This window comes from Hyalella azteca, unplaced genomic scaffold (assembly GCF_000764305.2).
Source record: "Hyalella azteca isolate HAZT.00-mixed unplaced genomic scaffold, Hazt_2.0.2 contig8774, whole genome shotgun sequence".
NCBI lineage: Eukaryota > Metazoa > Arthropoda > Malacostraca > Amphipoda > Hyalellidae > Hyalella > Hyalella azteca.
The window spans coordinates 840,329-865,987 of NW_025938859.1; the positions used below are offsets into that span (position 1 = coordinate 840,329).

At 40.4% G+C, this 25,659-nt stretch overlaps 1 protein-coding gene across 2 annotated transcripts in view; it reads left to right on the forward strand.

Annotated features, from left to right (window-relative positions):
- Nucleotides 1-25,659, forward strand: part of LOC108676679 — a 66,343-nt gene that overhangs the window by 19,504 nt on the left and 21,180 nt on the right. The window contains exons 2-6 of one of the 2 annotated variants that reach the window (XM_018164798.2): nt 6,498-6,567; nt 13,862-13,967; nt 14,740-14,776; nt 15,780-15,949; nt 18,959-19,141. In XM_018164798.2, the coding sequence (XP_018020287.1) occupies nt 13,863-13,967; nt 14,740-14,776; nt 15,780-15,949; nt 18,959-19,141 (495 nt within the window). In that variant the 5' untranslated portion in view covers nt 6,498-6,567; nt 13,862. The remainder of the gene's footprint in view (nt 1-6,497; nt 6,568-13,861; nt 13,968-14,739; nt 14,777-15,779; nt 15,950-18,958; nt 19,142-25,659) is intronic. The other variant, XM_047881746.1, reaches the window with a different exon arrangement.

The window sequence follows — 25,659 nt, forward strand, 5'->3', positions numbered from 1 at the left end:
CTCAGATGAGGTAGGGTACTTGGACAGTCATTGTAAACAATTGATTTTAGATAACCCCATAAAAATTACACGGAGCCACATCGGGGGACCGGGCCGGCCAAAGGTAAACTCTCAAAGAGATGAGGCGCTCTGCAAAATGTTGTCTCAGAATATCCATTGAACATCGCGCTGTGTCTCTCTAAGTCTCTATGTTTTCGAGTGTTGTAACAGTCCGCTGACTTCCAGAGACCCTCTTGCATTCACACTTCTACTTGCCTTAAATGTGTTCATCCACCTAACAATCTATTTTCGATCAGGAACCCGACTTGAAGGACGAATACGGAACAGAGTACGGAATGCTCGTTGTGTAGCGATGATGGAACGGCCATTAGAATAGTACGCCTCGACAGCTAACGCACGCTACTCGCTTGTCCAATAAATTGTGGCGACTGACTAGGCGAGACACAAAACTTCATGACCTTGCCTTTCGTATGAAAAACTCTCCGTCCTTTTCCTACAGCATCTGGTTGCTTGGTGCGAGACTTCAATGGTGCTTTGTTATTTACTATTAATTGAATTCGATCGAAGAACACTCGACTGTTGCTCAACTATTTCATTTACTTCGATGTTTTACGAGGCATAATATTGCAAAACTCACGAAACAATGGGTTGCATTAATTTCGAAAATAGTCTGCATTTCCAACCCGGCGTGACTGAAACTCGGCGTTCCTGTGCGTCAGCTGAAATCCACAAAGAAAACGAGCTTGCGCAAGCCGCTACACTTGACACGCCGAGCTTTCATGCGCCGCGCGCGCCTCACTGGGCCTGTGGACGCTGCGCGTGCGCAGTAGGTGCCGTCCGTGCGCGGAACTTTAAAAAACGCGAATGATCCAGACCTCACTTGTAAACTCAAGACGTTCCGACGTGCTGCTTTGCTGCCGTTATCGCGACGATTTGGTCTTTTCCTTTACAACTCGAGCAGTATTATGATAAGCTCAATGTTTTATAATAAAAGTGAGTAAATAATCAATTGGCATGCTATTTGGCTAGCGTCCAGATAACATATCATTTTTATGTTACATTTCCGCAAATAACTAAATGAACCGGTACAATTTTGTAATATATCTGAGGATATTACATGAACTGAACACTCACCGAGACCAGGAGCAGCAAAGAAGCTTGCGCTGCCCAGGTAAGGTCACCTCCGTGGCACTGCGGAGGAGGCCGGCGTGGGCGGCACTGCGGGGCCGGACCACCACAATCTCCTCTCATAGTGATGAATATTTAGCCCACATGGTGAGCACTATGCGGGGCCGGACCATCACAATCTCCTCTCATAGTGATGAATATTAATTGTCGAGCGTTGTCATTATTGTCGAGCGTTGTCATTATTGTCAAGCGTTGTCATTATTTGGTAATGCCAAGGACACTGAGCATCACCATATTTAGAGTGTAGCCAAATGACTCTGAGTAACCCAGTAATTCTGACCTTGGTTAAAATTATTATTCCACTATACTGTATAATGTAAGTAAATAGAACTTCTAATAGGAGATTGTCTTTCATGCAGCATTTTTCACTATTGTATGAAAATCAGATGAATTAAGTTTTTTCTAAAAATAAGTGTGCAGCAAAATTACTAAGTTTAGTATTTTACCTCTGAGATGGAGGAATTGAATTGAGGCATAACCGTTTTGAATCACCGACAATTAGCTAGATAATTTAATCTAATTCCAACTTAGACTAGATAGATGACAATCGACAGGAATTTGCATGATTGCTTATTATAAATTTCACTACCCTTAAACATTTCGGACAACATTTCTTTGTATTTATTACACGACAAAAAACTTGTTCCGTTGCTTGCCACGTCCTTGCCTCTTGCGCAAGCTCTGGCCCGTCAGGTCGTCTCGCTTTGTTTACGCTTTGTTACTATAGCGTCCACTTAGAAATTACGACGTACATTATGCATCGTCCACGAAATTTTAAGTGTCAGTTCCGCCTGCGTTTCTGACGTCACTTAAGGACCATCCGTACCTGATGACTTCTGTTATGATCAGTCCATATGCATTTTTTAAGCCTGAATTGCGTCATCAATGCGCAAATGGTGAATTTCCACTTAACGAGAGTATCTGGTGAGTAATTGGTTATGTGTTCGGAAAGATTGAAATTTCCTCATCATGCTCTTGACTTTCCATACTGCTTCCTAGCTGCATTCAAAATCTTGCCCTCCAGAGCCGCTCAAAACGCCGTCCCAAATTTCTCTCCATTGTTCGACTAAATGAGGATCAATTCAAAGTGTTATTAATTGTTAATAATCAATTAATAGTGCCAATTTTGTGTAGGAAATAATGCAACATCTACGTAATTTTGGCGTTTCAAATTAGTAAGGCGAAGTTGAAGCTGGCCTCCCGATCGTACTGCGGTGTTGTGTGTGACTTGCAGTGATTATATACGTTGCTTTGCTGGCTCTCCACAATCTTGCTTTGCTGTCATGACGCTAATCTTATAACTACCGTGACTCGGGCGACCCTCACTCCGCGTGTTCTGCGAGTGAAGGATTTGACCCTTGGACGGGCACCAGGCCATAAGCAGTGCTCTCAAGTTATGTTTTGATGCCATAGCACAAACTGTCCATTTAAACAAAAAAATTTGAAACCGATTCTCGGCTGCTAGGTGAGTTGAATTTTACAGACGATAACGCGTTTATTTGTGAGTCTGATATATCAGAATCACACAATGTGCTATCAGAATTCTGATATAATATTTCATAACTTGCGGATGGACAAGTACGAGAAGCGCCGCTTCTCGTATATGTACTCATGTTAAAGCCGTTTCGATTGCCTTACTTTATTATCGGCGTATTCCGGATATTTTTATTTTCTTTTTCGTAACGATAAATTTGTTATACACTGTGCAATTTCGCCACTCCTGAACTTTGTTGAAAAATTATGCGACAAAATATTTGTCTTCGGTATTTCTACGGGACGCGCCAAACACTGCGTGCGCCACGTTATGGTTGACAGTCACCATCGTGGCCACCATAAATAAGGATCTTGCGACCACGTTATGGTTGACTGCAGTCACCATTGTGGCCACCATAAAGAAGGAACTTGCGACCACGTTATGGCTGACAGCCACCATCGTGGCCACCATAAATAAGGAACTTGTGACCACGTTATGGCTGGCAGTCACCATCATGGCCACCATAAATAAGGAACTTTTGACCACGTTATGGCTGACAGCCACCATCATGGCCACCATAAATAAGGAACTTGCGAGACCGTCTGAGGAAACTTGGCCAGGAGCTGCCAGGTTTGCATTAGCCAGCAGCTTGACCCCCTTTAAAGTGAGCGTCTTTGTTGGGCTCCACTCAACTGGCGCTTATGTTCCCTTTGCCCCCATGACTGATTTCCTACCATGACTTTATTAATTTTATATCATTAGTCTGCTTAAATCGCAAGTTCACAAGGAATTTAAAAGCAAAGAAAACGCCAAGAAAATTCACCATATCGATATTGAAACGTTTCGGAGTCCAGCTCCATCATCAGTTCGACTAAACTAAAATGAATAAAATCACTTTAAAAGTCAAAATTCAAAGACAGACATAAAACCTAAACAAGACCTAACATTATTTCGAAATAAACAGGACTAGTTATGAACAACTTAGTCCAAGTCCTTAATTTTATTGCAGTGATGCTACAAACTGAGCTCTTTGGTTATTTTTATTGCAGTGATGCTACATGCTTAGCTCTTTGGTTAATTTTATTGCAGTGATGCTACATGCTTAGCTCTTTACGTCTCCGATGTCATTTTTAAAGTCTGTATTATTTACTTCAATAATTTGGGGACTACAATTAACGTTTGATTAAATTTGTGTAGATCTTTGAAGAATCAATTGATAATATTGAGCTGGAAATAACGTAAGATCCTGTTTTGGTGGTTAAATTAGGAATGTGAAGTTGAAGTCATTCAATTAATTTAGGCCACAAACGCAGAATAAGATATTTAATGGCCAGTACTTCACTATGAAAAATTCGTATTTTGGCAAATGAAGAAAATTAGAGAAGAAAGTTACCGTATTTACATGCTACTCTCTCATTTTTGTGGATCGTGTACTAAAAATATTAGCTTTATACATCATGAATATAAGCAGCGCAGGTAAATTATGTCGTTGATTACTCAAGTTATGGTTATGTCACAAACAAGCGACAGTTGCTGTTGACGCGACTCGTGCTGACTTATTAGCGTCATTACGCAATAAAGTTCTTACGTGATAGCGCGTGACGGAAGTCGTGTGAGGTACGAAGCTTTAGTCACTTTATTTGACCTTCTCTGCGCACGAATGCTGCATAATACGCTAGTGTAAAAATTAGATCTTAACGAACATGTCACGTTTTGTGTACCTTGCATGTTTGTAATTTGCGTTTCACTGCAGCAGCACTACAAAATAATTTACACTTTCCTCGACGTGATTAGAGCAAATTTGGTCAAGTCCGAGAAATATTTGCTGTTGCTTCCACTTGCTCCCTAATTACGTTATTATGAGTGTATATAATGGCTGGTTTTTCCTTTGAGATTTAACCATTGCTTCGCTGGCGTAAGTGTGAGAGTTGACCAGAGTTATGTCGCATCGCTTGCTTAAATGCAGAAATTTAATTGCTTTTAAAGACCTGTGGCATTCGTGCCAGTTAGCCTGGAGCCTATACGAATTTTCAAAACGACTTTGAGCTGCTGGCTCTGTGCAGTTATGCAATGATCTCTATAGATTAAGCCTCATATAAGTAAAAGTTTACCCATTCAAGAGGTTTAATACATAAGTTCAATAATTGATTGAGGTATGGAATCTGAGGTTCGGATACAACTGTGTCGAGAACGAAATATCTGCTAAAGAGTGGAAATTTTTTTTTACTGCCTTTAAGTTGAGATGGGACTTCTCCTCGCGAGTACTCAATATCTTCATGGAAGAGCCAAGATTCTTTGGCGGGTTCATCATTTGTTGTGATCCTGATTTCTCCCAAACTAATCGTATGATTGTAAAATATAGTTTTATTACTGTGGGTATAACCGTACATCAATAATACATTGAGCACCAGCGGTCCATGCAGCACTTGACGGTTTTTCTTTCTGTAAGCGAGCACAAGAAGCGCTGCTTCAGCCATGGTCTGCGGGCCCTGTTCTTACCTGCTATGCTCGAGCCATGGTCTGCGGGCCCTGTTCTTACCTGCTATGCTCGAGCCATGGTCAAGCCATGGTCTGCGGGCCCAGTTCTTGTTATGCTCGAGCCATGGTCTGCGGGCCCAGTTCTTACTTGTAATGCTCGAGCCATGGTCTGCGGGCCCTGTTCTTACTTACGATGCTCGAGCCATGGTCTGTGGGCCCAGTTCTTACTTGTTATGCTGCGCGATGCTGTAGCGCCTGGTGCTCAATGTCATGTGAGGCGCCCCTATATGAATGCACTAGTGGCAATTGAGAACATTTATGCGTGCCAAAGATAATGTGACCGTGGGGCTAATTCGTACATTCCTCGCGTATACGAATGACGATGTTTGTCTTTGTGGCCTTGCACGCACGTCTCGAGATTTCATTCAATTTAGGGTGTGCTGCATACGGTCTCGTCTACCAAAGTCATCCATTTAACCTCGGTAAAATGTGAACGTTCCTATATAGATCGTCCATCCAGAATCTAACTTATTTTGAATACGAGACGTACGCTCATGAGTCCCCTAAAGTATGATTATTATAGATGAAGGATCTATATGCATTTTTTCCGCCTCGCAGTCAACGTCGAATTTTTAAGTTTCTAGTATTTGAAAGACAAATTTGAAATTTCTAAATCAAAAATCTCCCTTTTATCACTGACTATTTTGCAAAATATTCAGAGTTAAGGCATTTAAAGGGATTATCTTGTACACCTCTTTTATTAATATTCTTAAACCTTTTGGTCTGAACTTGCGTATGCGGCTTGATCAGCTCAGCTGGGTCAAGATTAAATTATAAGTAACGAGTGTCGCAACGACAGCAACTCTACTCTCATGAAATATAGAATTCACCAACATAAACCATGACTGGAATCTTCAATTAAGTGATGACCGTTGTCTGCCTGGTAGTCATGTTGAACTGCTATGAATATTTGTCTTCCCGCGTATTGTAGAGCACTGCATAAAAATAAAACTTTTCTTTACCTTGTGTCTTTCTTTCTCGAATTTGCATTAAATTCTCAGTTGGGCCCTCTACTGGCCAGCTCTTTCTTATACGTGTAGAATTTATCCTTCACATTGAATAGCATGCCTATAGGAAAGACGAACATTTGTGATTCAAATTATATGCTTATGATACAGCATATTATAAAAATTTAATTGGATGCTTTTATTCCACCACTAAGTCTATCGGTGAACTGTATCTATGAGTTTTAAATGCGATGTGACAATTTAATTTATCATCTGCAGCCATGAGTGGATTTTTGGTAGCATTTTCAATCCATGATTTTGATATTTGATGCTATTCTCTTTCTTTTCAGGACTCGTAATAATTACTGACGGCGCGCCGATGTGCTGACTTTCATCTCGACTGTCTCCTGTTCCCGCAAAGTGAGTGTGAAACTCGTCTAGCTCATCTGAACTAATTTTCGATATTATAATGGCGAAATCTGATTATATATCAAAGGCTCTTTTGATTGATTTGCACATCAGATTTATCATCGTTGATCTTAGCTTCATTTTACGTAATGAATTTTACTGCAGATCGTTAAATGATGGATTGAGTAAATATATTTTGTAGTGATGAACCTACACATGACTAACTCGGTTTGGTGCCGGAAGGTTTTTTTTTTTTGGTTTTGTATAACATTAATCAAGATGAAAACGTAATAACTTGAGAAAATTCTTATTAATAATATTGCGATTAGGACGTCATATATAACGTACTAAAAAAAGCTTCTTAATTTTGAGAGCACGATTAAGAGCTTAAGATCAAGATTGTCAAAATTACTCAAATAACATCCGTTCAACAAACCTATCGTAAAATGAAAGTCATTTTTCTATATCAAGACGTACTTGAATTATTACGTACGTACGTAAACACTTGTATACAAGTGTATTGGATGCAGCAACCAACGATGTTTACCAGGTTGTCCAGGGTTCACGACCCTGCCACCACATATGAACGACCTTGAGTTTCACTGAACAGGACATTTCGCTTTCTCTCACCCATGCCTCGAGGCCATCAGCCGGCCGAGGGGCAGTACATTGCTCTTCACTTCATGATATATATACTTCATGTCGTAAAACTAGGGAATTTCCTTATTTGCGACTTGTGAATCACGCATGAAACCTATAAAATAAAATCGTATCGAAGTCGGATTTAATGCTGCCTCTCACACTCTCTTTATTATTTTCTCAAAATAATGGATAAAATAAAATAAATGAACCATAAAGTCACGAGCACCTTATTTAAAAAACCATTATAGACCTGCTACTGGGCCACGATGATGCGCTCATGATAAAGTCGGGCATTGTGGGGGCATTAGCGTCTGGGCATGGTCCGGCTTATACTGTGGGAGCCTGAGCTCGGCCTGCTCGACCAGCTGCCATGAGCTCGGTCGGCCATGTACCGTCCGCTGTTGTTGTTGTGGTGCCACAAGAAAAGTGTGGAAAAGATGGCACCGTGTGGCTAATAAGGGGAATGAGAAATAGAAAATAATGTTGGAGATAAAGAACAGGGATCTGGCGCATAACTAGGTTGGTTGTATATACATATATTTGTGTGGGGTTGTGCCCTATACGTCTAGCGCGCCCGGCTAGAGCTGTAGAAATAGTCATCTGATCTCACTACACGTAGCGGGCCAACTGCCTGAGAATTCAGTTCCGAGTTAGAAATTAATACAATAGCTGAGAAATTGATACATCAAGTTATATGCATAGTAACTCGTGCAGTAATATTTTATTACAATAATATTTGTTTGTTCTAACTAGTTATTTTGCGCAATATTCACGCAGGATTGTATTTACTATTTGCACTATAATTTTACTACATGTTCCTTTACATTAGTTGTACAAATTACCAAATTAGTATATCGAATCTTGTGCATTAGCAACTTTAGTACACGAGTAATTAGAGTGGTAGTTAAGTTTTGGAACATGATAACTTAACGCACTCTGTCATACGAAACATACAATGCCACTCTGACGCAGGCTGGAATTAAACATCCAAACAGAAGTTCATTCACAGGAACAGCTTAACCTGAGTGAACAGCTGTTGCTGGGCTTATCAAACTATAAATATGACGAGATTTTAATCTGTTCCAAGGCCTCATGGCCTTAGGAAAGTAAGGACCAACTTATATCATATCGTAAAATGTGTATTGGTTCACATATTTGCTGATTGTAATTGACAAATCATTATACTGCATTACTGTGCAACATCAATAAGGTTCTCGAAACGTAAATGTAAGTAAGCTAGTGCGTGCGAAAAACAATAATTTAATGCGCAAGCACTTCGTCGGGACGTGAATAGTAAGCTTGAGCCCAATGCAAGCGTTCTACGGACGGACGTACGTACAGACGTACAACGGCTGACTTGCTATTAATGTTTAATGCGTTTCATAGCCACATGTGCTCACTTTACAGCTTTGCAACAATAGAGCGTAAGTAAAGCTCTTCGGCACTAAAGCGTTAGTGAAGCTCTACGGCACTAAAGTGTTAGTGAAGCTCTGCGGTTAGTGAAGCTCTGCGGCACTATGGCGTTAGTGAAGCTCTACGGCACTATAAAGTGTTAGTGAAGCTCTGCGGCACTAAGGCGTTAGTGCATGAAGCTTTACGGCACTAAAGTGTTAGTGAAGCTCTGCTGTTAATGAAGCGTTGGTGAAGCTCTACGGCAATAGAACGTTAGTGAAGCTCAGCAGGTAATGAAGCGTTGGTGAAGTTCTACGGCACATGAGCGTTAGTGAAGCTCTACGACACTAAAGCGTTAGTGCAGCTCTACGGCACATGAACGTTAGTGAAGCTCTACGAAACTAAAGCGTTAGTGAAGCTCTACGACACTACAGCGTTAGTGAAGCTCTACGACACTAAAGCGTTAGTGAAGCTCTACGGTGCATGAGCGTTAGTGCAACCCTACAACTATCTAGTGTTGACAAAGGTTGAGAATTTGAATCAAGTGTAAATGAATAGCAAAAGTGTAAATTTTTTCCTTAAAACTGCACAGGAAGTTGAGACAACCTTGCCCAATTGTGAGTAACCGTCGGGAATTTAAACGATTCCCTGAGCTTGCTCATCAGTTCCTGCCTGAGGTAACCTTGACCTCGTGCATTGTTCAATCCCAGCTTTCTGTCTGAACGAACTGCTTGAGCGTCAGCTGTCATAATTGCGTATATCTTCGTTTATTTCACTTCCCCCATTGTTGATGTTTCTTACCAGTTACTACTATGTTTGATCCCAGCTTTTGATGACTGCTGGTGTTTTTAAATAGATCCTCATTACATTTTTACGTAAGGTGCGAACTTTAGAATCTTGTCAGTATAAGCGCGGTTATGCACGCTACATCACTCCATGCGCTGCGACACCCACATGGCGCCTTGCGGGGGAGCTCTCCATGCGCTGCGACACCCACATGGCACATGACATGGGGCATTGCCATGTGCAGTCACATTCTCATGATACCATCTGCTTCTCACGAGTTGGCTCTTATAACTAAACACACCGAATACGAATCTGCACTTAGCAGCTGTTGTGAAGCGTTTGTAACATTTGTATCGATGTAATAAATAATAAACATTTGTATCGATTGTATAAGGTCCTACGTACTGAGTCTTGAGATATAAGATATACGCTCAGTACGTTTTGGGTATTACGAGGACGCTGCGTGCTAATAATACGTTTATCAATATAGTCAATTTTCAATGTTCTCATTTCAATATCGTTTGAATATAGCTCGTATAGTATATGTAACATAAAAGGCAGCTGGAAATTCGGCATTCTTTTTTTGTTATTTCTTTCCTTACTACATGCCAACACCAAGAGTTCCGAAATTGACTTCAAAACATTGATTTCCTGACCTGAGAAGCAAGACTACTCAATTTTTTTCGTGTTGTCTGCTATCAGCTATGAAAGAAAAATTATCTTGTCCATTCTCTCCCTAACCTCGTAAAGAAGGGAAGAACTTTTCACTGAACCATCAGCCCAACTTTATATCAATTTACGGTATGGTGCTTATGATAGGCTTCACGGCAGGATCCTTCCAGCACAACAACCTTCACGCCTATCGCAGCGTCAGGTTCTGTGCATCGCAGCGTTGCTATCTTTGTCCTAATCTAGCGGTCGCATCCTGTTCGTGACTGCAAGCACAAAGACCTTCGAATACTATTAGCCTTCACAGCTTCAACCCTTCTCAGTACGTGTATACCTCTGCAAAGGAATATGTTATTTTTTGTATTGATGTTCGCACAATCCTGCGATGATTATGAGCACAAAAAGTTGGCAAGAATCGGATATTTTGTTATATAACCAACTGAAGTGATGTGAAACGATACAGCTTTAAATGTCAGTCTCGTACAACTAATTAAATGCTTGGTAAATACTGAATGTGATCATTCATTTTATGAATGAAAATATTAGAATTTTCCCACATGATGAACTTCGACGCGCTGCAAGTGATGATCCACACCACCGCCATACTCACCGTCCCACGCAGACCTACTCTCAGCCAACGCATGAAGACTCCGAGCTCTCAACAACACAAAGATCTGCGTGGCGACCGTGAACAATTGTTTTCAGAATTATTCCGACAATCGTAACTTATTGGAATTTAGTAACAAAAAATGGCAAAAAAAGTTTATCACAAATGCAGTAAAGAATATATTGAAAATTTTCGCCATTTTTATGGATATTATACTTTTATTTGATTTTAGATTGTCAAGTAGTCTCGAATGCTTGTAAATTCTTTGATTATCGAAAGTTCAGTTCGGTGTTATGAATGACGTCGTAAATATTGATAAATTGAAGATATTTTATTATAAATACATGTTTCTGTCGATCTTTTTCGGAAATCCGTTATGGTATCCCCTCAATATGTTTCAAAAAGTAACATAAAAAAACTTGGTTATGAAATAAAATTGCGCGAATTACGTCACATGCAATGAATCCTTATGCTAGTGAAGTTTATAAACTGACTCTCACTTTTGCATTCGATTGATTGCAATGACGTTGACTGGAGTGCGCATGACCACAAGCACGGTAAATGTCATGCTTACATTGTGCCATCTGCCACTTCCAACCATTCTTACATACGCGTTTTAATTCGACTTTCCCTGCCGTGTTTTCTAGTAATTTTTAATCTCTCGTTTGCTGCGATCTCATAAGTCCAGACTCTACGCCTTAACGGAGAAAGTATTTCTCCCATGTAAATATATGAAGAAATTTCTGCAAAAAGTTTTAAATGCGTGGAAATTTATTCAAGGATCAGTCACAGTGAAAATGTATTGGGTTTTATCATTACGTTTACAATTCATTCATCATCGTCATCTTCTCACATAACCATGGTTGAGGATCAATTTCGACTTATCTTCCAATAATAGCTATGATCATTTTACTACAAGAAAAGTATGGAAGTACCAGATATATTCTTCACTGCCCTATTCTGTTGTGGGCTCGCATCTGATGAGCCCATCTTGCGTTTTGCATCGGCATCGCAGGCTATCCGCCCTCCACACACATGATCGCCCGTGTTATTGCCTCGCCTCACACTTGCATCGCCCGTGTCACCGCGTAAACAACATTCCATGGAACACATATAGAAGAGGAGGGCCAACCAAGATTTGCAGTCGATCGGCGCACCGTAGAAGACTGCTCAGTGCAAGTCACGAAGTCCGTTACGCGACATTTGCATGGCAGGTTAACGATCCAGTCAATGGATTATATGGGAATGCTCAGACAGCCCTCGCTGTACGTAACATTGTTCGAGCTTGTTCACCTGCCCGTAAAAGTACGAATCTGTCCTTTGCGTTACTGTCTGCAAAATAATTCTGGGCTGACAAATTAACTAGAATGTTTCTTCTGAGAAGTTTTCGGTTCAGATATGGCCAATATTCTTAAGATCTTGCGCTATATTATTCTGAACTTGAACGGTATAGTTCTTGGAATAATCAGTGTGCTACCAAGCCATAATTGAAAATGATTCACATCTCCTTTTAACGGGTGTTCTCATAACACGCTCCTCATTCAAATTTACGACCGTCGATAGCGCGAGGTCGCATTCAGAGGAGCCGGCCTTGCTTTGCGTAATATCCTTCCAACGAATCTTATCAAACTCTGAACTCAAGGCAAAGTAACATTTAATGCGTTCCTAGAAGCTGAGCATTCCATATGATTGTTTTTAGAGAGGTGACTGTTTACTTCCTAGCTGTTTAAATATAGTTTTGTAGCCATTGTACAACAACTTTGCCCTTGCTTACCTCCTTAGAGGGATGAGCTGCTGGATTGCCTTGAGCAGCGACACCTGGACGAGCGAGCGACGCCTCTTGAGCCATTGTAGGGCCGCAGACGTAGGAAGTCGTCACGCTATGAGCTTTAGATTTTTATAACGTAAATTATGGTTTAATGCACATGTATATTTTAATGTACTAAGATCAGGAAAGCGGTAGCATGATCCTGTTGTATAGTACTCGTGTAAAGCAGGCAGCTGGCGCCTTGGATATTTTTATAATTGGTTTTTGGTGGCTCCGATATACAAACAGTAAAAAATGCAAAATTGCCATAATATGATTGTTTTATATAACTATTTCCTTTTCAATTTAAGAATGTCACTGAAGAATTGGTTTAGTTGGTCTCTTGCCAAGTAATAAGATAATTACTGGCTTTCCAATGCGTAGTTTCATAATTTGTTTAATAAATGATCTACGTCTATGCCGAGGATATTTTAAGTCCTTGAAATGATCTGAAAATTTCTTCATCGTCTCGCTCTATATCTATATGTTTTCATTTGTTATTGCGTTTAACTTTTGAAGCTCCTTATCCACATGATTCCTCCCTGAACACGAGAACCGCTATTAGATCTTTCAATATATTTTGAACTTCTTTCACAATCTTTTAATTACTAAAGTTTGTATTGCATTATATGCTTGAGATAGATAATATAGCCTGCTGTACCGCATTGCCTAATATGTTTAGTGTATATAATATGATCTGCTGGTACCGTATTGTATTATATGTTTAGTGTATATAATATAGTCCGCTGCTATCGTATTTTATTATGGCAAGCGCGGCAATGGCAAGCGCGCAGTTCAAAAGGCTATCAAACATCTGGCAGTCCAGCAACATCAGCAGGAAGACCAAAACCTCCCTATTCTACATCTTGGGTCATTAATTTCTGTTATACGGATGCGAGACATGGAATCTAACCGTGGGAGATGAGAAGAAGCTGGATATCTTCTAAACCAAATGCTTATGGAAGTTTTGCAAGATCCGATAGCAGCAACTCATCTCAAACAAGTCAGTTCTTGATATGACAGAGGTGGAGAAAATCAGTAATGTGGTGAGGAGACGGAGGTGGAACTGGGTGGGACATGTGTTGTGGAAGGACAGTGCAAGCGACTGTGCTGTGGCTCTCGGGTGGGCACCTGAAGGGAGAAAGAAGGAAGAGAGGCCGCCCAAAAACAACTTGGAGGCGAATGGTGGAAGAGATAAACAGTGCAGGCTAAAACTCGTGGAACATAGCACGGCAGGCAGCTTCAAACCGGACCCAGTGAAGGAATGACGTCCAAGCCTTATTGCGCCTTCAGGCGCAGAGAGAATTAAGTTGAGTAAGTATATAATATAGCCTGCAGTGCCGTATTACTTGTATTACACCACTTTTATGATATAGGAATTAAGATGCAACGTTTGTCTCCAGGATGCCAGTGACTGGGAGGGGGGCAGGAGGCCCCCTGGGCCCCGCACCGTCCGGCGTCATCGCCACGCGATACTACCAGTCGGGCCCTCCAGCCGCGCTGCTCACCGTCAGTAGCTCCTTATTTATTCTCATTCTTTTTATTTTTTACAATAATTTGTGTGGAAAAGAGACTAACCAAGCTTATTTCTCGGTAAATATAAAGGCTGGGGAAAATTAAGTAGGGAAATTTCGAAAGCCAAGATCATTTCGTAGAAAAATATTGCCACTATTCATGAGCGAGGCAACCCCCATGAGTCAAGCTTATTCTAAGGTAAATATAGAAGCTACATTCATGAATAGAGAAATTTCTAGAGCCGGGATCATTTCCAGTAATTATCTTATCTGTTTTAATAAGCGAGGTAATCTTATGTGCCCTATTTAATTTTATAAATTTTTTAACGTGAAATTAAAATAGAAAAATCCTCACGAGGCTATTTTTATTCGAGATTAAATGCTCCATTTTTGCTAAAATGAAGTTTTTATGCATAAATTTTTGGGCAGCATGAAACTCAATGTTGTATGCAAGTTCTTTTAAACGGCCACCCAATGAATAACCGGATATGAAACTACGAGTATTGGGTAACCTAAATTCTGAATTGCTGCGCACGAACCCTGAAACCTCTTGCTCTTCTTTACTACTTATCGTTGCATAGAAATAATATCGATTTTAACGTTCAAGAATTTTTGGTAAATTTTGGCCGCATTGATCTATAATATACATTATAATAATAACTAGAATAATTATCACAATAATCATTTTCTTCTATGGGAAGTTGATGTATTTTTTAAAGGCGATTCTAACCTTTTATTGGAGGCTAATGTTCATTATCCTTCCTCAGGACGACGACGGGGAAGTGTTCGAAACTGTTAAAGAAGGTGAGCTTCTGTTGGCTTCGTCCATCTCTGGAATGTCAAATGCGGTTACTTATGACATTGTGGCGCGGAAGGAGTGATAAGTTTGTAATTGTAATTGCCCTGTTCCTATCACAGGTCTGTAATTACCACTCTTATTAAGCCATCACTACCATTGTTCACATGGTAGTTCCATTGATTGCATGTGTTACTCGGGAGGTGCCTGCGAAATTTGTTTTTCTCACTGCCAACAGTTATTTAATTAATACTGTTCTTTGGTTATCAGTGTTTAATTAAATTTTTATTGCTGCGTTACAGTTAGTAAAAATTCGTTGGGATCTCAATTATTTTACTCCATCTGCATATATTGTGTGAGATGCACTGTTTAAGTTTACACTGCCAGGATTTATTGCTCTGTGAATTTTGTTATTGACCAGTTGCTCATGACTGAATGTTCCTCGCACGGAGGTTGCCCTTACCCAATCATCAATTCACGTGCATTTAGCTAGCATTCTTATTTTTATCAGCACCTACTCGTACCATCAACACCTACTCGTACCATCATCACCTACTCGTACCATCATCACCTACTCGTACCATCAACACCTACTCGTACCATCATCACCTACTCGTACCATCAGCACCTACTCGTACCATCAGCACCTACTCGTACAATCAGCACCTAGCCTTACCATCAGCACCTACTCGTACCATCAGCACCTACTCGTACCATCAGCACCTACTCGTACCATTATCACCTACTCGTGCTATCAGCACATACTCGTACCATCATCACTTACTCGTACCATCATCAGTACTCGTACCATCATCACCACTCGTACCATCAGCACATACTCGTACCATCATCACCTACTCGTACCATCAGCACCTACTCGTACCATCAGCACCTAGCCTTACCATCAGCACCTACTCGTACCATCAGCACCTACTCGTACCATCAGCACCTACTAGTACCATCATCACTTACTCGTACCATCAACACCTACTCGTACCGTATGCGTTGCAGAGGAGGTGGTCCACAAGAGACGCAAGGCCACCACCACCACCAAGAACATCGAGCGCAGGACGCAGCGCGACCTGCTGCTGGAGGACGGCCGAGTGGTGGGCGACTCTGGCCCGACCGTCACCGAGGACGTCACGGAGGACACGCAAGTCAAGGAGACCTTCGCTGACGAGGTGAGGAGTCGCCCCGTGGCAGCAGTTCTATGTTGTGTAAGTCACGAGACTATGTGAGTGTGCCAAACATTCAGACAAGTATAGCGAGACAAGGCGAAGATGACGTAATGAATATGAGGAGATATTGACATCGGTTTAGTAAGACTTGGGGATGATGATGTCAGAAGTGAAATGGAAACATTTACTTGATAAAATAACACGAGTGGACGATGTCGGAATCTAAAAGGTAGAAATAACTACGTCGATGGAGAAAGTCAAGGTCACTTATATGCAGAGGTGGGCAGTAGCGCGCTACATGTATAGCGGCCGCTACTTTCAGTAGCGGTAGCGGCGCTAAATTTAAGCAATTGTAGCGGTAGCGGTAGCGCCCGCTACATATTTAAGTAGCAATACGAGGTTTTGCCGCTACAGCGCTACCGCTAAATTTATACAAATTCTTTGTTAATCGGAATAAAGCCTTTAGATTTTACTTAATAGTATTAAATATTATTTAAAAGCCAGCATGATACATACATAATAAAAATTACAGAATAAAACTGTACGAAAGATTTCGGTGTAATGTTGTCAACCCCAGCCTGTTACTAGTGTCAACATGTTAGTTGCTACCAGAGGTGGGCAGTAGTGCGCTACATGTAGCGGCCGCTACATTGTTAGTAGCGGTAGCGGGAGCGGCGCTACAATCTAGGGGGTGTAGCGGTAGCGGTAGCGTTAGCGCCCGCTACATTTACCTAGAGCATGTAGCGGTAGCGGTAGAGGCCGCTACATTTCAAAGTAGCGCTGCCCAGCTCTGCTTATATGAGGTAACCATGAAGTAAGAAATCTAAACGTTGGTTAAGTTACCAATAAATACGGTAAATAAATATAATGCATTGTCAAATGACTTTGATGTAAAATGACTTTAGTGAAACAATAAGGTCGTACTAACTGCGAATAGCCGCGGGTGATTTTTTCTATTTATTAACTTTCAAACTCATTCTAAAAAAATGATTGGATCATATTTGCCGAATACTGACGCCCTCTCTCAACCGGAGCACGAGTAGAAAGCGGACGTAGCACTGATACACCTTTTTGCCCAGCCCAAATAGGTTAGGATGACCCACAAAATACAAAATAGGCATCGAATAACATAACATAACATATTGATCTCGGCGCTGAAGTGTAGGCTTGATGTATTAAAATGCCCTGGGTTTTCTATCTTTCCTTTTACCTTATTCATTTCGTCTAAATTTAGTTGAACTTGCATATAATACCGAAGGCGAAATTCTATGTTAATCGGAAGGCGAATTACGTATCACAAAATTTGAGAATCCGTTATCTGTCTCAAAACATCTATATATACTGCACGAAACTAACTTAAGGGAAGCATGTATAGCAAAAAAATCATTTATGGACGGATCATGTTGAAACTGGGTACATATATGTAAAATAGAAATCTTAGACTTTTTTGTTCATGTAAATTTTTCCAAAAGCAGAAAGAAAACTTTAAATTCATGGTTTATTTATTTTTTCTCGCCCTCATGTTTTTAGCGCATTTTCTCATTTATGGAAAAAATGCACTATTGTGATCGCCATGTCCGTCCGTCCGTCTGTCTGTCTGTCCGTCTGTCCGTCCGTCTGTCCGTGACCTCAAGTTTTCGTCGACGAGAAAATGCGCTCTCTGTCACTCACTGCAGTAAGTACTGAGTTATATTTTTTCAACATTTAATCAAAACAAAAAAGAAATCAGAAAAAGTGACCGGATGATTGCTAGATATGGTCTTTAAGAATCGAATGGTTTGTCTCTCAACGCTGTAGCTTGAAAATCATAGGAGATCGATTTCTAAGATGAAAATTTCAAGTTTTCAGGAGAGCCAAAAAACTGAAATTTGTGGTCATTTAATGTATAGCTTTTATCCACTTTTCGACGACTGTCGTTAACGAACAAATGAACGCACAATTAAACATGGCTCTGTGCTCTTTAGATGCGCAATTTTTGGACTTTTAAAGTGAGCCAAAAAACATGAAAAGTCTAAATTTTTTAGTTTTTAAATTCATGCTCCCCCTAACACATTTGGGGGAATCGTGTCCTCGCTTACGCTCATGTTTCTTTATCCCTTGCTCTTGAGAATTTCGGTGTACAATTAATAAGTCTTTGTAGCTGATCGAAGCATTTTCCAAAATTTCACCAACTGGAAACCATGATAACTGCCTCGTCTGTTAAAACTCAACCTTGATGTCACTTCCTTGTTGCTTTTTATTGTTCATTGCAAGAAGTTGCAGGCGTTAATGATGCCAAGCAATACTAGAATCACAAAATCGACAACCTTTGTATGGTTTTATCATTGCAAAAAAATGTTAAAATGTAACTTATGATATTACATCTTATTGTAATCGTTGAATGAGATGAAAAATGACTGATTACTCAAGGAAATTTATTTTCCAGCCCTGGATAATCTTCTCTTCTGAGTATATTCGCAAGCCGCTTTCCTCAAGTTTCCATGTTTCCATTGAGCCTATCGAGTTATTTCTGCAATTGAACTTGACCAATTACCAGGCGATGTTGTTTTTCGTTACATATTGTCCTTCTTCTACTGTTATAATATTCCCTCTTTGTAGTCATAGTTTTTATGATAGTTAATACCTTTTATTGACTCCATGTGTCAGAAATAGTGTGTCTCTCAAGGGCTCATTTTTATAAGATTTATATAGGTTGTCATAGTTATATTGCGGTATTACCTCAGTTATAGTTTTCAACTCTGGAATGGGGCTGAGTTTTATAACTTTTCCTTCGTCAGAAAGCATTTCTCTTTCTAAAATTGGATCCGCTCCTGCAAAGTTCTCTCCATCACTCAAAATTTTTCCTTCCCTCCATCAAAATGACTATATTCCTCTAACTGTACCACGATTGCTTTCACTGAACTGTGTTTCTTCTCACCCTCATTGGATTTCTTCTCACCCTCATTAATAATTCTCTTCTTAGTGACATTGGCATCAGCCAAAAACTAAATTTCGTCTGCCTTCGTCCCTCAGAACCTGAAGCCTGAGGGTCAGACCGACGCTGTCGCGTTGCTGCCCCCCGGCGAGGGGTGGGTGGCGGTGCCAGGCAGTCTGGTCACCTCAGAGAAGGTGGAGCGCTACGTCAACAGCAGGCAGGAGCACCAGCACTCCAGGGAGACGGAGCAGCACGCCCACTACGGCGACGTCACCAACGACGTTAGTGCTATAGTAAACGTTTAGGTATAGGTATATACGTCACCAACGACGTTAGTGCTATAGTATACGTCACCAACGACGTTAGTGCTACAGTACACGTTTAGGTATAGGTATATACGTCACCAACGACGTTAGTGCTATAGTATACGTTTAGGTATAGGTATAGTATACGTCACCAACGACGTTAGTGCTATAGTATACGTTTAGGTATAGGTATAGTGTACGTCACCAACGACGTTAGTGCTATAGTATACGTTTAGGTATAGGTATAGTATACGTCACCAACGACGTTAGTGCTACAGTACACGTTTAGGTATAGGTATATACGTCACCAACGACGTTAGTGCTATAGTATACGTCACCAACGACGTTAGTGCTACAGTACACGTTTAGGTATAGGTATATACGTCACCAACGACGTTAGTGCTATAGTACGTATAAGTCTAGGAGGTGATGTTATTCACAAACACTTAGCTCCGTGGTGACGAATAAGTTGCCGCCATGTGCCTGAATGGAAGCGCAAAACCTTGAATAATAAATAATCTTGACAGTTGAATAATCTCATAGAATTTAGAATCACATAAAGTCTTGACCTAAACGGAGCCTTAAATCCATATAGGTTTTATGGAAACGTCATGGAAAAAATGCAGCATAACTCTAAATTGAAATGAGCATTTGAAATTCCGCGATTCATGTCTTGCTATGTCGAAACAGATTCCGATTTTTTCTGTTTTAATGATAACGATGCTAATCTTATTTTTACCAACAACGGTTCAACGTTCTACAATTGTTTCGAATTTTGATCAGCTAACAAATAAATTAAGCTTATCTTCAAAATTTCAACCAAAAAGCCACTGCAATCATGAAATTTATCGAAATGTTTTCTAATTTTCAGCTAAATCGTATTACTTCATCGTATTACTTTTTTCACAGTAATTTATAGATGAAAAGTGATCGAATTTTTAAAGCCTAACTGGCACTAATTTTCATGTATTTTGAAAATGTCTCTGTTTATATCTTCGCCCACCGAGACCTCCTCTCCTCTCAACTCCCGGTGTCAAGTTCAGTTCTTCACATTAACTTTTGGTAACTTCTTGCATTTTTACCGCTCGATAAGAGACGTTGTCGCATTCCCTGCTGGTGACTTAAGTTCAGTCATCTCTATGGATTTTAACAACAATACATTGTTTCTGTTCTTTCGAGAAATTATTCCATCAAAAAATGTGTACATTCATATAAAGATAATAAAAGTCATATTAAGTTTGTTAATACACATCAATTTAGGAAAACTAAAAATGATCGATAAGTCTAACAAACATTTAAATTATATGGTGATAGATTTAACGTAATAATATTCACCATGGAATCGGCAATTTTTCTCACGAGTCGGTTTTTATCCTGCAAAAGGCACTCATGGCCCCCTGCGGACTCCCAAATAAATTCTGCAAAACTTTGACTCGAGCCATTAAATATGAAAATCATCAGCAATAATAAAAAGCAACCCTGATTTACCTATTTTATTCTGAGTACCGCAATCATATTGTATATTGTTGTGCAAGGATTCTTGGTGCAGTCTTCCATCCCCAAACTGCATTCCCATACAATCGGTGTTTTGAAGATGTTTTTCCTGTTAGTGTTGTTAGGGATTGTCTTGTTCTTAGGTGCAAGAAAAAGCTGCTCTCTGTCTTGTAATCTATATACATATTTTTCTTTCTATTCCTTTTCGGAATTGCATACGAGACACCGCTGTCTTGTCGCGCAATAAATATTATACATTCCTTTTTATTTCGATATAAAATATTACGTGTATAAGTGCTTAATTTGATATCGTTAGATGGAGGCCCCGTATCGGGATGGGGTGCATGGGTTTGAACTTCTACTGTTGTTAAAGCAAGGTTGTTGAATCATGGAGCAACTCAAATTCATCATTGAGTTCAACCATATTCATCAATCATCACCAATACACATTCGATTTCAAGCCGCGAACTGTAGGGCATTCCTGGTCGAGGCGGCTTGGCCATCATTTACAGATTAGAGTTTATCGTGTCGTGAAAACCAAGACATCAATCCCCTTTTTAGCGCATTTTTTCATTTATGGAAAAAATGCACTATTGTGCTCGCCATGTCCGTCTGTCTGTCTGTCCGTCCGTCCGTCCGTCCGTTTGTCCGTCCGTGACCTCAAGTTTTCGTCGACGAGAAAATGCGCTCTCTGTCACTCACTTCAGTGAGTACTGAGTTATATTTTTTTGTACTTTGAACTTGCTGGACGTAGTTGTCACTTATCGCTCATTGCGCACCATAATTAATACACCGTTGTTAATACATTACTTTATTGTTGTTATATTCCTGGAAATATATTACTTTAATTAATGGAGTTAATCATTCAGTTCATAGACTGCAATGTTTACGTTCCTTGCGCTAATATATCGTTGTTAATTGATTACTGTAATTAATGAAGATAATTATTCAGGTCGTAGACTGCGATGCCATGCATCCCTCACCACTGCATGCAGCGAGCATGATGGCGATAAGCATGCCGCGACGTCGAATCGTCACGTCAAGGTTACAATTATCACAACGATCGCTCGTGTTGCTTTTTGATAGCCCGTCCCCCTACATGGAACCATGACTCATTACTGTCACTGCAATGCCGCCTCCGTAATGGCTTCATTGTCATGGCTAGCACGCGCGTTCGAAAAAGGAAGTCGCATTTAGCATGAATCGCAGCGTCATACTTTAATAACTGAACCAAATTGACATTTTGCTAACTATTATTAGTGATTATAATATTCACAACCGCCTTGTTTCGTAGATTCATGCAACATGTTTTTAGGAAGCACTTGGTAAAAGGTCGATCGCTATTGATTTAAATATACGTAATGTTGATGACCTCTGGACATGCACTCGTAATTAATGTCTATACACGCCTGGTTATTGGGGGACACAGCAAATGCGTTATTTTCGTTGTGCTGGCTTCGCATGACCTATAATGCACTTGGTTTATTGTGGGGTTACCAGCAACGTTGTAGCGGGGAACCACTAGCATGTACTGACCATGATCGTTAGCCTACTATACATTGCGTTGGCGAGATAATCTGACACCAGCCTGGCTGCAGGTGATCATGGTGCAAGTTATGAAGTCATAATCATGAACAAAATACGCTGAAACCAAAGGTTATTGTAAGGCCTCAGTAAATAAACATTTATTGCAATAAAAGATAATTATTTCAATATAATAAATAACAATAATCGTTCTATTCAATCACACGGAAGATCCACACCCTGCAGCAATTGTCTTTATAATACAGCAATTGTCTCAAATGCTATATTTAACTTACAGGGGTTATCTTGACGTCTCCAGAGTTGATCAGATACTAGCCGTTAAATCATACAATGACAAATAGGTATAGATGCGGTTTTCTTTCAATGACAAATTTTCAAGTAAATATTCCACTCTTCCCACAATCGCGATGATTTCATTTGATGAGCCGGGACCGTTACGGGTGATGGGGATTCAACGGAATCAGCACCGCGGCCAATTACGTCCATTAAGCTCTCTTAATATTCAAAGATGTGCAATCTTACATAGAGTTGATTCGATTCGTTTTTCAGCACGAAGATTTACTAAGAAATAATTCACGTCATCAAAGGACACTTCAGCACCGTCTGTCTTTACACGAGTTGCATTTTTGGTTCGTAGTAAGGCAATTCTTATGATTGATCATTTCAGGAACACGGCGTTATAACTGATCCTAGGCCTTTACGGTTGATCTAGTCATCCAGAAGAAAAGTGACCAAGGAATTGGTAGAAATTCAGGTGAAATGACGCTTGCCTCATTCGTCTCTTGTCCGGTGCTATCTGGCTTCTCCCGCTCGTATCCCTCCTCTTTCACAAACCTATAAGTGACACGATAATCATCGCACACCGGTGCAGAACACCATAAAATTACCGATTACACATAAATAGGAACCTACTAATTATGAATTAACTAATTTGCTATGAATAAAAATCTGAATAATTGAGTATTACAAAAAATAATAATATATATATATATTTTTTTAACAATTTCGATTACTAAATATTCTTTAGAACTGGAGTCTATACCATTACAACGTATTTAGTTACGCAAATGAGTGATAATGCTTATTGAAATCGTTTTTTCAATGACGAATGATAACGATATTCCGTGGCATTAATGAATAAGGAAGTTTGTGTTTGTCATGCCGTTCGCATGGATCGAATGCAGTTGACACGTCGCATGGCTTGCTCATCGTTCATTCAACGAAAAAAATGGGAGCAGCGGAGTCGGTCTTGCATTCTTAAAGAAGCCATTAAATTTTATGCACGTCATCCTAAGGAAATGCCAAGAATTATTTAGGTTTTGGGCAGCCAGGCTCGTGATATTGCGTCTCGTGTTCGTAGTGCCGAAGGCGAACGCCCGCCATAATTAACGCCTTGAAACAAAGCTGAGAAATGCGTTGGTGAGGCTGGTATGTTACAATTGGTTTATTTCTGGTAGCTGTTTGGCCTGTTGTTTGATATGCATTCTCAGTGCTTGGCATTTCGGTCATGCTTTAAAATTGGCATGTTGCTTATAGTACATTGATATGGTGTTGGTGACCTCAACATAGTGTTAGTACAATGTGTCACATGTACTAACACATGTTGTTAGTGTCATCGACATCCATCTAGTGTATAAACCTGTTTCTGATGTTGCTATATGATGCCCTGCGTTATCAACCAATTACTTCTAATTGTATCAACATGTTGCTGAGGATATCTGCATGCTGCTGGTGACTTCAAATATTGCTAGTAATACTAAAATGCCGAATGTAATACCAAAACTTTACTGGTGTCTGGTGTCATAAACATGCTGCAGGCGAAAGCAAAATATTTCTGGATATTCAGAAAACCAGTAACTCGCTAGTGCCATCACTAGCGACTATATGTTTTGCTGGTGTCAGGCACTTGTCGCTAGTGCCTGACACCAGCAAATCATTTTGCTGGTGTGGCCGTGTTACTGGTGCCCCCAGTTGTCCAGCAGGCCGCCGTAGCACGAGTTATGGAAGCAGGGGCCGCGGCGGCGAGTTACGTGCAGCCTTGTCCTGCCTTGTGGGTCGCCAGCTCGGCCAACTCCAGCGCTCTGACTCATCCGCCGCATGAAGCCTGCAGCTCTCCTGGCTCCAGCCGGTCGCTGCCTGCTGCTCCGCACTACGCTGTACAGTACTACGCTGTACTGTACTACGCTGTGCTGTACTACGCTGTACTGTACTACGCTGTACTGTACTATGCTGTACTGTACTACTCTGTACTGTACTACGCTGTACTGTACTACGCTGTACTGTACTATGCTGTACTGTACTACGCTGTACTGTACTACGCTGATCCGTACTACGCTGTACTGTACTACGCTGTACTGTACTACGCTGCCCCGTACTACGCTGTACTGTACTACGCTGATCCGTACTACGCTGTATTGTACTACGCTGCTCCGTACTACGCTGTACCGTACTACGCTGCCCCGTACCACGCTGCTCCGTACTACGCTGTACCGTACTACGCTGCTCCGTACTACGCTGCTCCGTTTTACGCTGTACCGTACTACTCTATTCCGTACTCTGCTCGCTCTTCAGTGCAAGCTCACGGGTGCCTCATCCTTTAAAATTATGGGCACTTATCTGTTTTGTTCTCAAATTATGAGACCCATCTCGCAGCCTTTGAACACCCAGCACTCGCCCCATCTTTTCTTCAATACGCTTTTATCAGTCACTTGTCCTTCAAATTATTGTGAACTGATTTCATACGCCGACATTCGAGTATTCATACTCCTACTTTTTCGAGTTGTGTTAAATCAACAATATAAATTTAATGAAACTAGAATCTCATAGTAGATGTAATCTCTAAGGATATTGTTGGTTGTGCAGACCTTTGCTCCCAGGCTGACCTCCAACCTCATTCATTACCTATTGAATTGACTTCTCATTGACGGTATTACGCTGAGGAATATTAAAATAATCTCCTTAATAAATTACTTGTTCGTTTTGTTCAAAATAAATCTTCACTCGCGACTACAATTCATTTAATTTTTACTGCAAGTATTGTTTTTATTATTACAACAATTTATAAGTTCTTGTTTCAGCATTTTAATTGATGTCGTCTAATTTGAATACAATTATTAATACAAGGCTGGGATGAGTTTGCGTGCTCTCTTAATTAACATGAACTTATAACGAGCCTGGGATCTTAAAAGCTTCGTCACGATATGATATATTTTTACACACACGATATTGTCCTCAACCACTTAGATGCCTGGTTAAATTGACTATTGCTTTAGCGCAGGTGTGCCATGTTTTGTTCGTTTGACCTCGATTATCAAGATTGTTATTAGGAAGGGGCTGGCATTGATACATTCTTTGAAAACAGCACGCAAAATCCGTATTTCAATAACCAAATTTTCCAGTTCTTATGTTTGTGTTAAAAACTCTGATCGCTTTTATTAAATTTGAATGTTTTGAAT